Consider the following 23975-nt stretch of genomic DNA (forward strand, 5'->3'; position numbering starts at 1 on the left):
TCAATCTACCTAATAAACCACGAACCCCTTTTTTCTGTTATCGGTTCAGGCACTTCTTGTTTTTTTTTTTTTTTTTTATCAGGATCAACCTCGATTCCTCTTTTCCACTCACAATAAGCCCCAGCAACTAACCGGCCCGCACTCTGATAGTGCACTTATTCGAATTCAACCTCAGTCTGAATTATCTCAACCGGTCAAACGACTTGCCCCGGTCTGCCAGATGCCCCTCTTCTGTTTGGGGACTTTGCTATCATGTCATCAACATAGCATTCAATTTCATGATGAATCATATCATGAAACAAAGTCACCATGGCTCTCTGATAAGTAGCACCGGCATTCTGCTTCTCTGGAGGATAGTCTTCTTTCCATGGTAGCTTGTGCGCAACGACATCGGTATCCGACCCTGGCATATCCTGACACGACCAGGCGAAGGTATCCACATGCTCTTTCAACAGGGCTACCATTCTGCTTTCGACTCGCCTCTGAAGCGGCCCCAATTTTCACTTCCTTTCTGACCTTGGCGGGGCTTGGAATAACAATCTTGCATCGCTCCTCGTGCGGCTGAATCACCTTCTCCTTTTGTTTTAACAACCTGGCTAATCTTCCAGTAGATCACAATCTTCTTCGCCTTCTTCTTCGGCATGATAGATCGGATTGTCGAAGTCATACAGAGGTGTAACCGAATTGTTATCAATGAGATCCGGAGAATTATTTTTCGAAGTCGAAACGAGACAAAACACAAGGAAAGAAAAATGAAAACAAACATTGCCATTTTTATTTGTTTTTAAACTGTAAAAATAAATGAAAAACAGGGAACACCGCTTTTAATGTGAAAAACATCCATTTATTAATGATGCAAAATGTTTCACAATGAAACATATGAGATGGCCCTTACAATGGACCATTACGTTTCGGGCAAAACATATGGCTTTCATGCAAACAGAATTGAAAACAGAAAATATTACTCTTCCGGATGAGTGACAGTGATGATCTTTGAGGCCTTCCAGTTTCCTGGTACACACGCTTTTATCCACGAGTCCAGTTCACAGTCACTGTCAATCTCTCCACCTACTGTACAGGCGTGACCTGGATCCAACATTCCAGCACTGACAAATGTGAACGGTGGACGACATCCTCTGTTTTGCCCAAACAAGTCTTGATCTGGCTGATAGCCAACCCCAAACATATCCGCCTTCACCACAATGTCTATGATTTTTCCCCAACCTTGGGCCTCTCTATTCTTCACCACTTCTAGGGCTTGTTTGTAAGAAGAAATGGACAGCTTTTTCTCTTTCTCAGCAAGACTGGCGTTCTCCACCTTGACGGTTTCAACTGCCAGACTGGGTGCTTTACATCTTACATCGTCCATTCCTACTTCAATCATTCCTTGAATTGTTTCCCTCATCATTGCACGCCCATTTGTAGCGACAGCCGCACAACAGTTATCAACACCAGGGAAAGCCCCACTCTTCATCAGATGCTTCTGGACCACAGACATTGGAATCTTTAACTGATCCCCGTTCGTTTCATCCATTTTCCTCTTGTCTTTGGACATCACATTCACCCCCATAGGGCCATGCATCGACATGGGGTTAGTATTAACATCCGACATTAGCGCAAAATTGATGGCTTTAGAATCCACCAAATCTTGAACACATGCTTAAAAGCTTTACACCCCTCAATGTGATGTCCGGGTGCCCCAGCATGGAACTCGCACCTGACATTATCATCATAACTTGCAAGCCTCTGCTCCGGTTTCCCTGGAACCAATGTCCTTGGCTGCACCAACCCGAGATCCCTCAACCTTTTAAACAGAGAGGCATAAGTCACGGGCGGCTTATTAAAATGACGATCTGTCGTCCTTCTTCTCACTTGGCACCCAACTTTCTGTGTTCTCTGCGGAGGTGACTGTTGTCGCTGTGGTGCAGGTGAATTATCAACAGGAATGGTTACAGTGGCAACATACGGGTGATAACTGTAACACCCTTCTAAACTACCCCAAATAATTAATTAAAATAACAATATACATATCAGAGTAAATATGCAATTAAGGGTGTCACACAATCATTTCACACCATTCACCATAATATTTAGTCATGCTCGTTATTTAACTCAAAACATAAAGTATTGCACAATACGCAGCGGATAGAGATCAAATCGATCATTCAAAACATGTAACACATTACATGTAAAATGGTTCACAACCAACAATAAAACATTTAAAACATCCCATCCCGATGTTACATCTACCAGAGCATGACCCACTAAGGAGACTACACTAGACTCCAAGCACTAGCTTCTACTCAATCACAGCTCGTTACCTGAAAAATAGTTGTAAGGGTGAGTTCCTCAATCGATATAACAAGCATTATAAAATATCATGTCATGTTAAGTAATTTAACACATTAATCACCCTAATCACATCACACATTCAGTAACGGCACATCAACTCAAATATCATACTCAATACCAACACAATTCATACTCATACTCAATGCCAACACAAACACACGTATAATATTGGAATACATCCATTCATATTATACGCCATACATACATTATGCAATGAGACTCCATGCATGCGGTACCGACTATTCGTGAACATATAGTTCAACCTCACCGATCAAATCCAGATACGGCTACCAAGCCCACTAGTCCCACTCATTTGAGACCTAGTGACTCACTCACTAATTCCTCACCATGGGAATTAGCTACCACCCCAAGGGCTATGCTATGCACGCTAATCACCTAGCATGCAAACATCAACAACAATCTACAATGATTTACTCACTAATTCCTCACCATGGGAATTAGCTACCACCATAAAGGCCACAATATGCATGCTAATTCACCTAGCAATGCAACATCATCAACAACAATCCACAATGGACATATGCTCACACTCTAAGCCATAAAACAGTCCATTCACCAACACATGCATAATACATACATTCCCAACATTATGCATATTTTCACACATCATCAACATATTTATCACATAATTATATCATGTCATGCCAAATAATTCAATCACAGTATTAGCACACGCTACTAATACCTATCCTACTCAAAACAACGGGAAAATAATCCCTACTATATCACACACCGATATAGGCCAATCCCCAATTATGTTCACAACATTAAAATACCAATTTTCCCACTTTTCAACAGTGTTAACCGGTTAACGCCCTGGGTTAACCGGTTAACGCAACACAAAACGCACTTTCTGGCAAAACGCAACAGTGTTAACCGGTTAACGCCCTGGGTTAACCGGTTAACGCAGACAAAACAACAGTTTTTCACAATTTATAACAGTGTTAACCGGTTAACACCCTGGGTTAACCGGTTAACGCAAGACAGAAAGCTATTCCTGCGCTAACACAAAGCAGAATGCAGAATTCTCTGCATTTTCCGCCGTTGGAGGACTTCCGGACCTCCGATTCCAATTCCGTAAAAAGCTACGTTTTTGGAAAATTACCACTCACACCAATACCGATTCAATTACATCTTTAATACAACTTATCCAACACAACTTTTCAGCATTCAACATCCCAATTAGGGTCAAATCAATGGCTTATCACTACCCATTACATGTTAACCCATAATACCCATTAAACGACGATAAACCCCCCTTACCTGAGTTAATCCGGCAACTTTGAGCTTCAAGCTTTTCCGTTCTTCAACCCTTGCTCTCTAGCTCTTCCTCTTTGCCCTTTTTCCTCCTTTCAGCCGCTTCTCTGTTTTTCACGTAAAAACCTTCTTTACCAAATGAGACTCTTTTTCTTTATTCCCAACTTATATATATTTTCCAATAATTATTATTCCAATAATAATAATAATAATATTCCAAAATTCCAATTATTTAATTAAATTAATAAATATAATATTAACTTAAATTAAATAATTAGCTTATTTTTATCGGGGTGTTACAACTCTCCCCCACTAAAAGAGTTTTCGTCCTCGAAAATATACCTCAAGCGAATAACTCCGGATAAGACTCCTTCATCTGACTCTCAAGTTCCCAAGTCACATTGCCACCTGCTGGTCCTCCCCAAGCTACCTTCACCAAAGCAATCTCTTTACCCCGCAACTGCTTCAACTCTCGATCCTCGATCCTCATAGGTGATGTTTCAACAGTCAGGTTATCTCTCACCTGTACATCATCTATTTGGACTACATGCGACGGATCAGGAATGTACCTCCTCAACTGAGACACATGAAACACCTCATGCAAATTCGCAAGTGACGGCGGTAAAGCGATACGATAGGCTACCTCCCCTATCCTCTCCAAAATCTGATAAGGACCAATAAATCGAGGCGTCAACTTCTTCGACTTCAAAGCTCGACCAACCCCAGTTATCGGAGTAACATGAAGAAACACATGATCTCCCTCTTGAAACTCAAGTGACTTCCTCCTCTTGTCGTGATAACTCTTCTGACGACTCTGAGCAATTCTCATCTTCTCCTGAATCATCTTAATCTTTTCCGTAGTCTGTTGAACAATCTCCGGTCCAACCACAGCACTCTCACCGGACTCATACCAACATAAAGGTGTCCGACATCTCCTACCATACAAAGCTTCAAACGGTGCCATACCAATGCTCGAATGAAAACTATTGTTGTAGGTAAACTCAATCAAAGGTAAATAACAATCCCAAGCACCTCCTTTTTCCAAAACACAAGCTTTCAAAAGATCCTCTAGTGACTGAATCGTCCTCTCAGTCTGACCATCAGTCTGCGGATGATATGCAGAACTCAATCTCAGCTTAGTTCCCAAAGCCCTCTGCAAACCTTCCCAGAACTTCGATGTAAATCTAGGATCTCTGTCCGAAACAATACTCGACGGAATACCATGCAAACTTACAATCTTCTCAATATACAACTCGGCTAATCTCTCTAACGGATAATCCATTCTGATCGGAATGAAATGAGCCGATTTCGTCAATCTATCTACAATCACCCAAATAGCTTCAAAATTCTTACTTGTCCTCGGTAAACCAGAAACAAAATCCATACTGATACTATCCCACTTCCACTCTGGAATAGCCAACGGTTGCATTAGCCCAGACGGCTTCTGATGCTCAATCTTTGACTTTTGAGAAGTCAAGCAGGAATAAACAAAACTCGCAATTTCTCTTTTCATTCCCGGCCACCAAAATAACTTTTTCAAATCATGATACATCTTCGTAGCTCCAGGATGAATACTCAGGCCACTACGATGTCCTTCCTCAAGAATACTCTTCTTAAGTTCGGTAACATCCGGAATACACACCCGATTACCAAATTTCAAAACACCATTCTCATCAACTCTGAATTCACCACCTTGACCTTGATTCACTAGAGTCAACTTATCAACCAAAAGCACATCGGATTTCTGACCTTCTCTAATCTCATCCAAAATACCACTCGTTAACTTCAACATTCTCAATTTAACGCTATTGTGAGTACTCTCACACACCAAACTCAAGTCTCTAAACTGCTCAATTAAATCCAATTCTCTAACCATTAACATAGACATATGCAATGATTTCCGACTCAATGCATCAGCCACTACGTTTGCTTTACCCGGATGGTAATTCAAACCAAAGTCATAATCCTTCAGAAACTCTAACCATCTCCTCTGCCTCATATTCAGCTCTTTCTGATCAAACAAATACTTCAAACTTTTATGGTCACTGAAAACTTCAAATCTTGACCCGTACAAGTAATGCCTCCATAACTTCAGAACAAATACCACAGCTGCCAACTCTAAATCGTGTGTCGGATAGTTCCTCTCATGAACCCTCAGCTGTCTCGAAGCATAAGCTATAACCTGCTTATTCTGCATCAACACACCACCCAAACCCAACAATGAAGCATCACAGTAAACCTCAAATGGTTCCGACGGACTCGGTAATATCAGAATAGGAGCAGTAGTTAACCTTCTCTTTAACTCTTGGAAACCTTCTTCACATTTTGAGTCCCAAACAAACGCTTGCCCCTTTCTAGTCAACATCGTCAACGGTAATGCCAACTTAGAAAATCCCTCAATGAATTTCCTATAATAGCCTGCAAGTCCAAGAAAACTCCTTATCTCAGAAACTGACTTCGGAGCTTCCCACTTAGATACCGCTTCTATCTTAGAAGGATCAACAGCAACACCACCTCTTGAAATCACATGACCAAGAAAACTAACCTCTTCTAACCAAAATTCACACTTAGACAGCTTAGCAAATAACTTCTTTTCTCGTAGAACTCCTAAAACCACTCTCAAATGTTCAGCATGCTCTTCTTCAGATTTCGAATACACCAAAATATCGTCAATAAACACCACAACAAACTTGTGTAGATACGGATGGAAAATCCTATTCATATACTCCATAAATACTCCAGGCGCATTAGTCACACCAAAAGGCATTACAGAATACTCATAATGTCCATACCTTGTTCTGAAAGCAGTCTTCTGAATATCCTCAGTTTTCACACGTATCTGATGATATCCCGACCTCAAATCTATTTTGCTGAACACACTCGCACCAACTAACTGATCCATCAAATCATCAATCCTCGGCAAAGGATACCGATTCTTGATCGTCACTTTATTCAGTTGCCTGTAGTCCACACACAACCTCATAGTACCTTCTTTCTTCTTAACCAATAACACTGGTGCACCCCACGGTGACACACTCGGACGAATAAATTTCTTATCCAACAGATCTTTCAACTGACTCTTCAATTCAGTTAACTCAACAGCAGACATACGGTACGGAGCCATCGATATCGGCCTAGTACCAGGTACCAAATCAATCGAGAACTCAACTTCACGCTCTGGCGGTAATTCATTCACTTCTTCCGGAAACACATCAGGAAAATCACACACCACAGCTAGATCTTAAATCACCAGTTTATCTTTAGCCTCCAAAGTCGCTAACAGCATAAACAACTCTGCCCCATCTGCTACTGCCTCATTCACCTGCCTTGCTGATAGAAACAAACTCTTTCCTTCCTCATTCTCAGGAAAAATCACAGTCTTATCAAAACAGTTGATATAAACTCGGTTAAACACCAACCAGTTCATACCCAGAATAACATCAATCTGCCCTAGTGGAAGACACACGAGGTCTATCCAAAAGTCTCTACTAAAAATACTCAAGGGACAATTTAAACAAACGGAAGTAGTAGTCACTGAACCCTTCGCAGGAGTATCAATCACCATACTACCATGCATCTCAGATATCTCTAACTTAAGTTTCACAGCACAATCCAAAGATATAAAGGAATGAGTCGCACCTGTGTCAATAATAGCTACAAGAGGAACGCCATTAATATAACACGTACCTCGGATCAAACGATCATCTGCAAAAGTCTCAGAACCCGATAACGCAAAGACCTTGCCTCCCGATTGATTCTCCTTCTTCGGCTTAGGACACTGTGGACTGATATGACCCACTTCTCCACAGTTAAAACAAGTCACAGTCTTCAACCGGCACTCTGCAGCCAAGTGACCACCTTTTCCACACTTGAAACACTTCTTCTCATTACTGGTACACTCATGGATACGATGTCCAGCCTGACCACATCTGTAACACTTAGCAGGGGCACTAGAGTCTCCCCCACTAGGCCTCCTCATCCCACTCTGTCTCTGGAAACCTTTGTCAGCTGCATACGGTTTCCCACGATCATTCTGATTCTTGCCTTTCCTATCAACCCTTTGCTGATAGCTCTCTGCTCTAGCCTTGGTATCCTGTTCAAAAATCCTGCAACAGTCAACCAAATCAGAAAACACTCTAATCCGCTGATACCCAATAGCCTGCTTGATCTCAGGACGTAACCCGTTCTCAAACTTCACACATTTCGAAAATTCTCCAGCAGCCTCAGCATAGGGAGTGTAATACTTCGACAGCTCTGTGAACTTAGCAGCATACTCAGTAACAGACCGATTGCCCTGCTTCAATTCTAAGAACTCTATCTCTTTCTTTCCTCTAACATCCTCTGGAAAATACTTCCTCAGGAATCTCTCTCTGAACACAGCCCAAGTGATCTCAGCATTCCCAGCAGATTCCAACTCAGTGCGGGTAGCAACCCACCAATCATCTGCTTCCTCTGACAGCATATGCGTACCGAACCTGACCTTCTGGTTATCGGCACACTCAGTCACTCGGAAGATTCTCTCGATCTCCTTCAACCACTTCTGAGCACCATCTGGATCGTATGCTCCCTTGAACATTGGAGGATTGTTCTTCTGGAACTCACTCAATTGACGAGCAGCTCCCATTCCCATAACATTCAGATTCCCTCCAAGTACTCCAGCTAGCATACCCAGAGCCTCAGCAATCGCAGCATCGTCTCTACCTCTTCCAGCCATCTCTATTCTGAAAACCCAACAAGCTAAAACAATAAGTACTGATAGGGTTACACAACACCTATCCCGTACAGGGGAACAGAATAATTACGACTCGACTCGACCGACTATGCTCTGATACCACTAATGTAACACCCTTCTAAACTACCCCAAATAATTAATTAAAATAACAATATACATATCAGAGTAAATATGCAATTAAGGGTGTCACACAATCATTTCACACCATTCACCATAATATTTAGTCATGCTCGTTATTTAACTCAAAACATAAAGTATTGCACAATACGCAGCGGATAGAGATCAAATCGATCATTCAAAACATGTAACACATTACATGTAAAATGGTTCACAACCAACAATAAAACATTTAAAACATCCCATCCCGATGTTACATCTACCAGAGCATGACCCACTAAGGAGACTACACTAGACTCCAAGCACTAGCTTCTACTCAATCACAGCTCGTTACCTGAAAAATAGTTGTAAGGGTGAGTTCCTCAATCGATATAACAAGCATTATAAAATATCATGTCATGTTAAGTAATTTAACACATTAATCACCCTAATCACATCACACATTCAGTAACGGCACATCAACTCAAATATCATACTCAATACCAACACAATTCATACTCATACTCAATGCCAACACAAACACACGTATAATATTGGAATACATCCATTCATATTATACGCCATACATACATTATGCAATGAGACTCCATGCATGCGGTACCGACTATTCGTGAACATATAGTTCAACCTCACCGATCAAATCCAGATACGGCTACCAAGCCCACTAGTCCCACTCATTTGAGACCTAGTGACTCACTCACTAATTCCTCACCATGGGAATTAGCTACCACCCCAAGGGCTATGCTATGCACGCTAATCACCTAGCATGCAAACATCAACAACAATCTACAATGATTTACTCACTAATTCCTCACCATGGGAATTAGCTACCACCATAAAGGCCACAATATGCATGCTAATTCACCTAGCAATGCAACATCATCAACAACAATCCACAATGGACATATGCTCACACTCTAAGCCATAAAACAGTCCATTCACCAACACATGCATAATACATACATTCCCAACATTATGCATATTTTCACACATCATCAACATATTTATCACATAATTATATCATGTCATGCCAAATAATTCAATCACAGTATTAGCACACGCTACTAATACCTATCCTACTCAAAACAACGGGAAAATAATCCCTACTATATCACACACCGATATAGGCCAATCCCCAATTATGTTCACAACATTAAAATACCAATTTTCCCACTTTTCAACAGTGTTAACCGGTTAACGCCCTGGGTTAACCGGTTAACGCAACACAGAACACACTTTCTGGCAAAACGCAACAGTGTTAACCGGTTAACGCCCTGGGTTAACCGGTTAACGCAGACAAAACAGCAGTTTTTCACAATTTATAACAGTGTTAACCGGTTAACACCCTGGGTTAACCGGTTAACGCAAGACAGAAAGCTATTCCTGCGTTAACACAAAGCAGAATGCAGAATTCTCTGCATTTTCCGCTGTTGGAGGACTTCCGGACCTCCGATTCCAATTCCGTAAAAAGCTACGTTTTTGGAAAATTACCACTCACACCAATACCGATTCAATTACATCTTTAATACAACTTATCCAACACAACTTTTCAGCATTCAACATCCCAATTAGGGTCAAATCAATGGCTTATCACTACCCATTACATGTTAACCCATAATACCCATTAAACGACGATAAACCCCCCTTACCTGAGTTAATCCGGCAACTTTGAGCTTCAAGCTTTTTCGTTCTTCAACCCTTGCTCTCTAGCTCTTCCTCTTTGCCCTTTTTCCTCCTTTCAGCCGCTTCTCTGTTTTTCACGTAAAAACCTTCTTTACCAAATGAGACTCTTTTTCTTTATTCCCAACTTATATATATTTTCCAATAATTATTATTCCAATAATAATAATAATAATATTCCAAAATTCCAATTATTTAATTAAATTAATAAATATAATATTAACTTAAATTAAATAATTAGCTTATTTTTATCGGGGTGTGACAATAACAATCCTTACTGCGTTCTCTTTTTGCCTGCGCACCACCTGATTCAACCTCCATCCTGAGTTGACCACTGCTAGGGGGTTTCTTTACTACAGATGACGGAGCCTTTCCCTGAGTTTCCCCCGTTCTCAACCAGTTTTCAATCCTCTCCAACCTCTCAGCAATTGCTTTCTGCCCTACGGCGAGCCCTTGCATGATGTTGAACAACTCACCTATCTTCTCTTTCAGGGCGAGAACGTCGGCGTTGGATGGATTCATCCTTCCTGTATCAATCAAACAGGTTAGACACTGACACCTGCAAAATAGAATACAAGTTATTATGATTATGCATGAATGCAATGTCTATCCGTATGAGGAACACTCCGTCTTTTCGATCCTGGTTTCATCGAGACAGATAATAATCCAGCATCAATATTCTGACATTCAATCATCTGGTTTCATCATACAGATCAGAGATATATGATTTAGCATAATACCACCCAACCATGTGTGTGCTGTATGAGTGCATACGGGAAAGCAAATAAAGCTTGAAGATCAATCACTGAGTGAAAACAACCACTATATATCAAAAGTGCACCATAAGTGCAAAAGTCATACATCGAGCTGATACAAGCCATATACAAATCTCCAGAATCAGGAAGGAAATACAAGAAAGTGAATTCCATCAACAGGCCTGACGGTAATCCACACAAATGAGAAAGGTCTATACTGAAGAAGGTCCCACAGAAGGCCCTACATCATCAACCATCTTGGCAAACTCTGCGGCGAACCTGAGCTCGGTGTTCTCCTGCTGCAATCTCCCGATCTATTTCTGGTGAATCTTCATCTGCCTGAAGTAATGATCTCTCTCAGCCTGATAATGATCCCTCTCAGCAGTGATCTTCGCGTTCTCTGCTTCCTTGGTCTTCATCTTTGCTTCCCACTCAGCAATAAGAACTCCGACTCTGGCATCTCTCTGGGTCTTCACAAGGATTTGCCTCCTCTTCTCATCTTCAATGACCTTTGTAGCTCTGGCTAATCTTTCTTTGGTGATGTCGTGCTCCTTTGTCGACGACTCCAATGCTTGGTTGATCTTCCGATAATAGGCAGTGTCCATCTCAAAGCGCCTTGCTTCCAGGGCATGTCGCTTATCCTGACCCTCCATCCTCACTCTGATCTCCTGATTAGACATCTGAATCCGAGCAACACTCATCTCCAATTCAGCTTTCTCTACAAGCAACTGATCTCTAGCTTTCTTCATCTCGAGGAATTCTTCCATACTGACAGAAGAACGCGGACCCTCAATCAAAGGACACCAAGGATCACCTCCAAGAAAAGGTAGATACGTGAGCTCAATTCTCTTCCGAAGCCAATCATCAAATGGGGGAAAGGACATGCTGTTAACCTTGCCAAAAGGAACATTGACCTTCCTCCGGATATTTCGCCATGCCCCAGACACCTGCTTCAACCGTGTCAGATTACCCTCAGCCGGGAAATAGAAAGACTCCTGAATCTCGCGCTCGAGAGGAGGAACCTCCATAGCAAACCCCATCTGTCTTCTAAGAAGCGTCGGGTTATAATTAATGCAACCCTGAACTCCTATAAGAGGCACATTGGGAAATCTCCCGCAGCTATATATGAAATCCCGTCCAGCCATACCGTTATGAGTCCAAGCTATATCAGTGGCTCGCAAACCCATCAACTTGACCGACCACTTGACCGTAGGATCAAGAGCGACAAAAGCACCTCTGGAAGGCAAATACCCCATGAACCACTTGTACAGCAGTTGAGCACAACATCGGATCAATCCACCACGCCTCTTCTCGTTCCTGTTATGAACCGAGTAGTAGACATCTCCGATCAGGGTAGGAATGGGATTCCTCTGTGTAAACAATCTGATGGCGTTATGGTCCACAAAGCTCTTCTGATTAGGAAACAGGATGGTCCCATAAATGCTTACAGCAATCAAGGCACAGACGGTCTTCCAACTACCCATAGCAGCATGTTCCTTGGCCTTGGCCTCCAAGAAACTCAAGTGAAAACCGGGTAACTTTCCCTTCTCTTTCAGACCCCCTTTTGTCACCTCTGGGCTCAAATAAAGAGCACGAGAAATCTCAGCGATATCGGGCTCTCTCTGAATGGCACAAAAAGGGATCTGATCTCGGATCTGAATACCCAAGATGCTAGCATAGTCCTCCATCAGAGGTCCCAACAAGTAGTCCGGAAACACGAAACATCTCAAACCCGGGTCATAGAACTGGAGAAGAGTATGAATGGCGCTCCTATCACTGTCAGTGAGCCTGAAAACCAACTTCAGAATACCACCGTATGCCTCCCGGAACATCCCCACATGGTCGGGTGCAATCAATGCTATCATATCCTTCAGCACACTGATCTCTGGGTCGAAGAAGCTATAGACAACATCATCTTTCAAACCGGTCCTCATATCTGAGCAAAGAAGTCTCTCAACCAGGATCTCGATCAAGAATGTCCCTGCATATGGGTAAACATGTGTTAGATGCAGGTAAATGCAAGATGTGAATGATGCTGACGAATGAATGCAATGCATTGTGCCATCCTCCAAGTCATCTGAACACTCGTTGCACTGAAGCCTGATCTCTGAACTGATCACTATCATCTGAGGTACTGATTAATCATAAGTCCAACTCAAGGTTCCGAAATAAACGGAACTGAAAGGTACATCACCATCATCACCAGAGATTCACTGATCTGATAACTATAAAATCCACTGAATCGGCCCGGGGAATCCTGAAATAAACGGATCCCCACTGATAAATAACACGGATAGCACTCCGACGTCTCGGACATAAATCCATAAATCCGACTTATAAATAGGACTCTGATCAACGGAACCATCAGTCACCATCAAAGTCACCAACAGAACATGCATCTGTAAAAATCACCCTCCCCTCACAGGTAAATTCTAATCAGGTTGTCCTAAGGCGGATAATAGTCTCGACAATCGGGCAAAGATACTCAACGGGTTTGCCCTTTCAGGTGTGCCGTTGTAGCTCCCTTAAGATCGTCTAAACCAAAGATCCGGGAATGATCGGTCACCGAAGTCAATAGCTCAGATGAGGTGACCCAACCAAAGTGGAACCCCACAAAGGAAGAGCACTCTCAAATGAACCTCGTCCGGCTTGTGGCATGTCACGTTGCAACAATATGCTGATAAAGCAAATGAGGAACGTGAGACCACACTAATCCTAGGTGTATACTCGGGCCTGGGTTTTAGCCCCACTCAGAACACCCACCCCAAAACAAAGGAACCACCTGTACAGAGGACAGCAGAATGACAGTATGATGCATGCAAACATTTATGCAAATATACAATCATAATAATCATAAATGCGATAAATAGAGCAACACAAGCAACCTAACTATCCTAGAGCGCTAGGAGAGACTCGCTTAGGGAAGATGGACCAACAAAAGGTCAACTTCTCAAGTCCCCAGCAGAGTCGCCAGCTGTCGCATCCGCGAAAAACGACCGGCGGGCTAAAACAAAAACAACACAGAGCCGCCACCGTGCATTATTTATCCCAAAAGAGGGAAAGGAAACGCTCGAAGTAAACCTGGAAAAGACATGGTCTCGCGACCAAAGAGAGATGGGATCGGGAGTCGGTTACGCAAGGGGAAGGTATTAGCACCCCTCACGTCCGTCGTACTCGACGGGATCCACGCTCAAAAAGATAGGATAAGGTTGCTAAAAGAAATTGCTCACAAACATCACACACACACACACTGGAAATAACACAGGTGGGAGAAGAGGGGAACGAGCTCGCTAGGATATCGCATCCTATGCCTACGTATCTCATCTGGAATGAGAATCAGAGCTACCATAGTTCGGCTCACGCACGCCAAACAAAACACACGCACAGACGCTGAGACGTCAAAACAAACGCACAAACAGGCAAACATGGAAACCGAATGCCAATAGCTAGACTTACATCAGACTCCGAACCAAACAAACCCACACTGGAAACCAAATGCCACTTGTTGGACTTATATCGAACTCCAAGCACACAACAATAGGACAACAAACAACAAGTTACTAAGGAGTCTGGCACTCGAGCCTAGCAACTGTCAAGCAAACACACACAAAAAGAAAAAGGGTGCCCGGAGAGATCTCGTACGATCTCCTGCCTACGTACCTCATCTGGTATGAGGATCAGGGCAACGTAGTTCCCCTGAACAGGGGAGAAACTTTCTCCTAACCAGAGACTGGGAAATGACCAACTAGAAGGGAGACTGACTCGAGCCTAATAGTTATCATGTATTCCACAATGGTCCTAGGTTGAGTTTTCTATCTAACTTGCATAGGCAGCAAGCTATCCTAAACAGGCAAAACAAAGCATGCAAGCATAATCAAAACCAAGCAAACAAACACAATTAGCACACACTATATACAGACAAAGTGGGCTCACACAAGGGTTAGGCTGCAAAAGCAAGACAACTGTAATCAGGTGATGTTAGCTCTTAACCCTAACATTGAGAGTTAGGGTGAAGCAGATGAAATAGGAAGTGAGGGGTGTGCCTCACAGCTCTTATCCCTGGCCTGGGAGAGCTTTAGACAAAGGAAGTGTGGGTTCAGAAAGTGGGAACCCTTCTACACTTATGACTGACTCAACATAGATCTTGGGTTAATATCCACGATGCATCAACACCAGTTGTGTGAGCAAAGGGATGACTCGACTGAATAGCAGGAGATGGATTGCACATCTCTTGTATCTGCCAATTGCCTTATCAAAGGTCTTTTCCTGCTTGGCACAAAGATAAACAATCACAAGCATTGCCTCTTAAGGAGGACTTCAGACAGGTGTCTGACCAAATAACAGGCCAGGTCTTCCAGACTACATGAAGTTAGTGAGTTATACCTCAATTGGTTAAGCAACCAAGCAACAGCAAAAGCAAGTTCACAATGAACTATAGCAACTAATGTACCTGAAAACAATCTAGCTCAGTTAGTATTCAACTCAAACAGTCAAACAGACAGGCTAATAGTCAACAGTTAACTGTACAAACAGACAACAAGCAATGCATCAAGAAAAGCACAAGCTCAACTCAAAGGAGCTAATCCACCTACAAAACAACTTAATGTTAATCAACATCAACCAAATATCAATCCAAATGAGCAAATGAATCAAACTCCTCAAGGCCATATGCTTCTTGTCCTGAAAACACAACTCAAACATAAGCACTAACCACTAGGACAAGGCCTAGGGTCAAAGAGGGAGAAATAATTCAAAACAGAACATGAAAATTGGTAATAATCAAGTTCAATCAAATCAAAACATCATCCAAAAGGTCCCATGTTCATATCATGCACCAAAATTATTTCACAATCCAAATAGTGCAAAACATGCAAGTTCAAAGCTCATTGGACCAAACAGAATGAATCAATCCAAACTAACTCAAAAATAAATCAATAAATCTCCATAAACATCATGGCTAAACAGCACACATCACATGATCATCATACCAAAATTCAAGTCATTTGGACAATTGGAAGCATGTCAAATAAATTCCATAAGGCAAGGTAAGGCAAAACAAGCTCAAATGAAGCACAAAATCATGCATCAACCTCACACAAGCACAAAACAGAATCCAAACATGATATGGACATCAAACCAAAGCCAAGACAAACTTCAAAGAGTCTAGAATCAATGGGAAAAATTTCAAGCTCATAAGATAAACATCAAGAATTTCACAAATCATCTAAGTTCATGACTCTCAGAAAGTCCACAAATGGTCAAACAGAAAAGAAATTCTCAAACAAATTGGAAATGCACTCAAAAGTTCTACAAAAATTCACACTCAAACTTAACATCCAGAAGTATCATCATGCACAAATTCAGATCATTTGACATTTATTTGGAGTGGTAAATAAAATCATCAAATTGGACAAGAAATGGTGTGACACACATTGTCACACCTCCAATGATCAGCTCATATCTCAACAACCAAGCATGATAAAAATACAAACTCAAAGCCAAAAGATCAATCAAAGTGTCTATATTAGGCATGTAAATTTTCAGCTCCATTGGATTAAGCATCATTATTTCACAAACAAAATAGCAAGCAAGGTGCAAGAAGGCATATGCATGAGCAAACCCTAGGCAATTTAAAAATCCACACGTGTATAATTTCTGGAAAAATCACCATAAAATATTAGGCATGACAAGGATCATCATGCAAAAAACCTCATGTGATTTGGATAAGTAATCAATGAGTTATGAATTTTCTAATGAGGTGAAAAAATTAAAAATGCATGAAACAAGTAGATGAACACATGAGTGCATAAGTGTATAAAAATGCAAAAAGGCAAAATATGAGATGCCGGAGCCAGGAATCGAACGCGCTCCATTTTTGAATTGAAGCGCTCACTTAATGAAACGCACCGTTTCATTAAGTGATGTGGCAAGGCGCGATTGGTACATGGGCGGAAAACAAACAAAAGCATGCAAACCGAGCTTCATAAGATCAAAACACTTCTGGAAACTAAAAACCCTAAGATTCATCACGTGTTCATCCTGTTCTTCATCATCATGATCCAAACATCACAGAAATTCATCATACATATACCATTCGATTCATCTTTCATCGCACATCAACAATCTAACATCATCTTAACCTAATTCATCCTAAATTAAAAGATTCGAAGGAAAACATTTTCACTCATGAATCTTAAAATCAACATAACTTCCTTGTTTCTCCATGAAATTCAATGATTCAAATTGCAGATTAACCTACACTCAAATATCTACCAAAAGCGTGTATCAATTTCAAGAATTATCACATTCGAAAACTGACCTCTATTGAATGGCAGAAATGATTTCGATGCTTTCAGGCCTTGGCACAGTGAAACAGATGTTCTCCAGCTCTCATATGATGCTTTGGATGAAAGTTTTGATGTTAATTGCGCACGATCTAGCTGAAAACTCGAATTGCCATTGATGAACACACTTGCAACAGTTCTTGAATCTGCTCGAAAACCTTGTTGTCTTGCTTCAATTCAACTCAATTATGCACATGGATGAAGGATTGATCAAGAATGATGCAATGTTTATGCAGAAAAATGGAGAAAAGTTGAGAGAAAAAGTTGAAGAATTTTTGGATCTAGATCTCAATTTCACAATTCTGTTATGATTAGCAAAAAAAACAGTTATGATTTAGCTTTTATATGTGTTGTTAAACATGTTCACTAATCATGATTAGGCTAATGCAAAGGTTTAAGTGAAATGCAAGTTTTAGTGTACATTAGCAAATTGCCTTGTACATGAAATAACCAATGTAACAGTGCAAGGTTTCTGAACCAATTCACTTCAAAATGCTGTTTCTAAGCCAAGGCAAGTGGAATCAAGTGAATTCAAAGCATAATTTTCAAATTGCATTTTTCCCTCCAAAATTCAAATGGAAAGTCCAATTTTTTTGCAATGGAAATTCATGGATTTTGATGCTTGAATTGGATAGAGCATGTCAAGACAAGAATGTGGCAAAAAATCCCACTCCATTTGGCCTTTTGGTTCAAAAGTTATGCCCTTTTGAAATTCAAATTTTCTTGACCAAGATTGATCCATAACTTGCCAACCACACATGAGAAATTCATGTTCTTGGACTTTTTGGAAAGGTGAGAACAAGATATACAACTTTCATGTTGGACAAAATTTCATTTGAAGCATTTTTGGACATGTAATTTTGAGGAGACAACCTTTCCATTTTTGGCAATTTTGAATTACAAGTCACTTTCTATTTTTGGAAAGTTTTCATCTGACTTTATTTTCTTCCATGTTGATGTTTGAAATGTCAAATGAAACTTGTTTGGGCATGAATGAAGTGTTTCTAACCCTCTCCCACCTCCAAATCCATCATTTGACCTTTGGTTGACTTTTGTTGACTGATAGATGAATTTCAGCTTGACTGTTGAGCTTGAGCCTCAATCTCCTGATGAAATGGCTTCACAATGAAACCCTATCTTCCACAAGCTCATTAAAACCAAGTGATGATCCCCATATCCATGAAAGACCTCATCTCTTTGACAAACCCTGATTGGCACAATGCAGATGATTAGGGTTGACCAGAGGTTAAAACCCTAATCTCAAGGAATCTGATCGAGCATAATAAATCTCTTGGTGATGACAAGACCATGATGATGATGATGTACCATTTCAACCAAGATGATGATCAACCTCCTTGAGGAACCAAGACCCTTATTGAAGCACAAACCCCCAGATGATTAGTGATCAACTCCATGAAACCCTCAGGCTTGAATCTCTCAACCTCCTCATCTGCTGACCAAGACTTAGGAGGATGACTTGCTTGATGTTGCCACATGATATGCAAAGATGCAATGACTAATGTCCTAAAAATGAAATGCAATATGCTAAGCTAGTCCCAAGAGAGGAGGGCAAATTTTGAGGTGTTACACATATCACCAATAAATTCACGGTGAAGTACACCAAGAATATTAGCTGTAGTTTCTAGACGGTGTAACTCATCTTGTTTGAAGGTTCCAAGATTGTGATACCATTCTTTCGTCGTTCCTGTCATCCTGCAGCAAAATTCTTCAATGATCTTATAGCTATATGCACTTGTTTTCATCATCTGGGTGTCAAGCCAAGCTCCAAACCAAGTAGTCTTTTTCTCCAGCGGCTGGGTGGAATATCATCAAAGGTGAACCAAGGACCGCCATTTGGTTTAATCCTTTCAGGGATCAGAGTTTCTTCAGGGGACTCTTCCTCAAAAAAGGAATCTTCCTCTTTTATTTTTGCCATGAAGAGTCTTGGGATATAGTTGTCTTCAGATTCTGATTTTGGTGAAACAGATCCTAGTGTTTCATTAGTAGATGTTTCCTGATCAAAGTTATTGTCACTATCTGTCAAGGACTCATCTTCCTTGTGTGCCAATGTTTCAGCAAGATGGTGATTTTCCTGGGAAGATTCGTACTTTCTAGTGATCGCCATGGCTTGGAAACCTTTATCAGGAGTTTCTTATTCCTTTTGTATTTTGGAGGAGGTGTTTCAGGGATATCCTGAGAGTCTGAGGATGGGGCGCTTAGGCATGAAGCTTTTCCTTTTGTCTTGGAGGTCGAGGGAGTTGCAGTTCTAGTAGATTTTGGCCTATAAGCTGTAGGTATGTATCTAACCTAATCTGGTGGTGATGAAACATAGGTAGGGTAGAAAGGAGAAGGCCTTTCTGGTTGTTTGAAATATGTAGGAAAAGCAGGAGGGTCAAAGAAAGAGTTTTCAACAAGCTTGGGCTTTCTTTCATGAAAGGCTCTTAAGAAATCATCTATCTCTTTTAATTGGCCTTTTAGATTTATGATTTCTCTTTCCTTTTGGTCAAACGTTTTTCCAAAAGTTCTCTCTTCTAACATCTGCCGCAAATCACGATCCAGTTGAGATACTTGGGCTTTTAAGCTCCTGTAATGCTTCTACATTTTTTGGGATTAAGTCTTAAAATTGTCATCTGTCTCATCAATTTTCTCAGCAATCTTATCCACCCTTTTGTCAAGGCTTTAGAGAATCTAATTTTGAGAAACCATGTTTTCAGATTGCCAATTTAGCACTTCTTCAGCTTGACTTAAAGGCTTAAGTTTCCCATCGGGCTGGACTTCACTAGGATGAATGAAGGGTTTAGATGTTCTGCCTGTGATTGGATCCATTTTCCTTTCCATGGAAGGAAATTGTCGCTCGTACTCTGAAGTTGCAACTGAGTACATAAAACAAGGAGTTTGTTGGACAACAGCTGGAGGATGTAGTGCCTTACAATGGTTTGTTGGTGACCATGTAACAAGAGTTGGATCATCAGGTGGTAACAATCCTTCTTTCTTGAGGATTTTTAGTCCTTCCTCATAGACAGAGAGGGGTTTCTTTTTCCCATCGATTCCTACCCATGGACCATTATCCGGATTAAATCTTCTTTGAGGTGGTGGATAGGGTTTACACCTCCATTTTTTCTTTGTTTTGGGAAGAATGATATCGCGGTCAATATCATTGTCATGCACCCAACAGTCACAATTCGGGTCACATCTTATGGGATCAATATCCCAAACAAAGTGACCATCTATTTTATCAGCGTAAATGGGTTTTCCTTTTGTTGTAACAGCATAGACATGACACCAATCTTCTTTTAAAACTGGTTGGATCATCATTGTCTGGAAGATTGGAGACATTGAGGTCGACCCTTCGTCTGGCTTTTTGAAAATCGTCTTGACCGTCTTGTCAATAGATCTTCTGAAAGTAGCCTCTTGGGATTGGATAGGCCTTATATCAACATGGAGTCTCTCGTAGTTGGTTATCCATTCAAGAGGAATTAGATGAGTTAACTCTTCCCTTATAATCCTTCTCAAAATTTGGACTATAGAGGGTGTGTCTTCTTCTTTATTGGTGACAACCAATAGTGAATCAGAAGAGCAACCTGAGAGATGGAGATCTATCGAGTGATTCTGCAAGAGGTATATTATCTAGTGATGGAGAGTAGTTGTCATGGCTTCTGGTACTTGGTCAGATCTAGTGATCTGGATCTGTACCTTTAGTCTCGTGGATAACATATTATCATTGAGACTTACGTTATAGTTTGGAAAAATGGTGAGGGCATCACTCCCTGCATGAAGTGTGGTGAGAACTGTTCCTATCACAATGTTTTCATATTGGAGGTAGCTTGAGTCCAGTAGAGCTATTTTGCAAAAGACAGGTTGGTTCTTCCTTCTGTGTAGGGAAAGAATGAGCCTGACAGCCCCAAAGTGTAAGGCTGTATATCCTTCAGTCTTCCAGTGATTTATGAGATACTGGGGAATCTCCGAATCTACGTACTGCTCCTGGTTTGTAGCTCTTAAGCTACATTGGTCTAGTCTAGACGACTGGACGTATTCTTTCATATGAGGGCGGTTTGTAGAGATAAGATTTCAAATGGATCTGGTAACACTTCTTTGTCTTTTGAAGATGTGTACGGGCTTAATAGAGAAGGTATTGTTTCGGAAATTTGAGCATCTTCTGGAACATGAGAATACTCAATAAGGTTTTCTATTTTATGAGAATTTGTCTTTTTACAGAGTTTAGGAAGCGATAAAGAAGAAGTAGTAGTAATAGGTTGACTGTTTGGTTCAAATGTTTCCATGTTTAAGTGGTTTTCTCCCTTACTCACTCTCTTTACTATATTCACACCATATGCATCCCTTCTCCTTAACGAGGCTCTGATACCATACTGGCCGGGAGCCTCACATACTATGAAACCAGTCTCAATCACTTTAAACTCTTTCGGTTTATTATACTACCTAAAGATATAGAAAAAATATAATTAGAATTTATTAAAGTTTATGATAAATACTTAATGAATATTTTATTTAGGATTATTAGGGATAGAGCAGGCTCTAAAAGTTTCTGAGAGAGAGGTAGAGCAGGCTCTAAAAGTTTCTTTTGTCAAGAAAGACCAGAAGCAGTCTTGGTTAGAAGCCAAGAAAATACATGGTAGGTCTCAGAAGTCAGAAACCTCAACTTCTGGGAGTTAGAAGGGAAAGGAGAAGTATGACAGGAGAAAAGTTTAATGTTACTGTTGTAAGAATTTTGGCCACTTCGTTGTAGATTATTGGTCAAACAAGGAGAGGAAATCAGAAGAAGGAAATATATCTAGAAGTTCTGATGATGAACACGTGTTATTAATTGCTTCTGATTCTGATAGTGAGTCTCTAGAAGACTGGTGGTATATGGACACTGGTTGTTCAAACTATCTTATTGGAAATAAGAAATGGTTGGTTGATTTTGACTCTGGGAAGAGGACTAAGATCAGATGTGATGATGATAAGTATATGCATGCTAAAGGAATGGGGAATGTCAGAGTGATTCTGAATAATGGCAAATCTCCGTTAATTCAGAATGTTAGGTATGTTCCTGGCATGAAGAGTAATATGATGAATGTAGGCTAATTAATTGAAAAAGGATTCTTGGTTACCATGAAGGAGAATCTTTTGAAGTTTTATGATTGTAATCAAAAGATGATTATGGAGTCAGAACAGGGAAGGAATAGAACATTCAAGGTGAATGTTAAAACCTCAGACTCTGAATGCCTTCGTGCAACAAGTGTTGTGAAGGAAAGTGTTGTGGCACAAAAGATTTGGTCATTTGAACCTCGTAATCTTAGGGCATCTGAATTCAAAGAAACTGGTACGTGGAATTCTTGTAATTAAGAAACCAGAAAAGTCATGAAATATGTGCATGAGAGGGAAGCAACCAAGACTTCTGTTTGCATCAAAAGTAGCTCCAAGAGGAAAATATGCTTTGGAAGTAGTGCATTCTGATGTGTGTAGACCATTTCCAGAACCTTCACTAGGAGGGAATAAATACTTTGCGGCATTTGTGGATGAGTTCACAAGGATGACATGGGTATCCCTTATAAATTTCAAATAGAAGGTGTTTGCTGAATTTAAGAAATTCATAATCAAGGCTGAGAAACATAATGGTCAGACTCTGAAGATTCTAAGAACTGGTGGTGAAAGTGAGTATAACTTTACAGAGTTCAAGAAGTTCTATGAGGAAAATGGAATTGAGCATAAAGTGACTCCTCTATATACTCCTTAACATAATGGTCTTGCTGAAAGGAGAAACCGAACTTTGCTTGATACGACAAGGTGCATGCTGAAGGAGAAGAAGCTTGCTAACACTTTGTGGGGAGAAGTTGTTGTCACTACAACATATATGCTCAACAGGTGTCTAACCAAGAAGCTGAAGGAAATTGTTCCTTTTGAGAGGTGAACTGGAGATAAGCAACGTGTGAGTCATTTCAGAGTATTTGGTTTTATCTGTTATAAACACGTTCCAGATGTTACTAGAAAGAAGATGGATGATAGAAGCAATGTGATGCTACTAGTGGGGTATCATAGTACATGTGCTTATAAGATTTACTTTCCACTTACTAATAAGGTTGAAGTCAACAAAGAGGTTATTGTGAAAGAGTCAGAAGTATGGGATTGAAGCAAGTCTTAATCTAACTCTAGTGCAGAGTTAACTTCTGAAGATATTGATTCTGATTCTAAAAATGAGTCAGAGCTTGAAAATGATTCTGGGAGTGAGTCAGAATCAGAAGGAAAGATTGGTTCTAAGGAAGAATATGATTCTGATCTAGATTCTGATGGTGATTCAGATTCTGGTGTTCCATATTCTGATGGTAATTTAGATTCTGGTGGTAGTCTAGAATCTGGGAATATTCTAGATTCTGAAGGTGGTCATGCTTCTGAAGTCGGTACTTCTGGAGTTTCAGTATCTGATATTGTTCAAGAATCAGAATGTTTTGAACAAGTTCATAGAATCAGGAACATTCAGAGGAGGTTTACAGCATCTGATATTGTTCCAGAATCAGAAGGTTCTAAATAAGTTCAGAGGCCACAAAGAATTAGAAACATTCCGAGAAGGTTTGCAGAGTTTGACATGCTATAAGATATTGAAGTAGATTGTGAAGGGGGAGTTATTCAGTGTGCCATGTTAGTAGACTATGAACCCGTGAGTACGGAAGAAGCTCTCAAGCAGAAAGTCTGGTTGAAGGCCATGAAAGAAGAACTTGA

General features: G+C 40.7%; 1 protein-coding gene across 1 annotated transcript; it reads left to right on the forward strand.

Moving 5' to 3' along the window:
• Nucleotides 1-21299: 21299 nt before the first annotated feature.
• Nucleotides 21300-23787, forward strand: LOC127137386 (uncharacterized). Its single transcript, XM_051063853.1, has 4 exons — nucleotides 21300-21387; nucleotides 21769-21888; nucleotides 22003-22098; nucleotides 23417-23787. The coding sequence occupies exons 1-4, from the start codon at nucleotides 21300-21302 to the stop codon at nucleotides 23785-23787; spliced, it is 675 nt and encodes a 224-aa protein (XP_050919810.1).
• Nucleotides 23788-23975: the final 188 nt, after the last annotated feature.

Source organism: Lathyrus oleraceus, chromosome 4, assembly GCF_024323335.1.
Source record: "Lathyrus oleraceus cultivar Zhongwan6 chromosome 4, CAAS_Psat_ZW6_1.0, whole genome shotgun sequence".
Lineage (NCBI taxonomy): Eukaryota > Viridiplantae > Streptophyta > Magnoliopsida > Fabales > Fabaceae > Lathyrus > Lathyrus oleraceus.

What these genes read in the sequence shown, in the direction of transcription:
- LOC127137386 (XM_051063853.1), top strand. Translation starts at nt 21,300, where the DNA reads ATGAGGGCGGTTTGTAGAGATAAGATTTCAAATGGATCTGGTAACACT. An exon ending in GTACGGGCTTAATAGAGAAG is followed by an intron (nt 21,388 to 21,768) that starts GTATTGTTTCGG and finishes TATTTTATTTAG; the next exon opens with GATTATTAGGGATAGAGCAG. An exon ending in AATTGCTTCTGATTCTGATA is followed by an intron (nt 22,099 to 23,416) that starts GTGAGTCTCTAG and finishes ACTCTAGTGCAG; the next exon opens with AGTTAACTTCTGAAGATATT.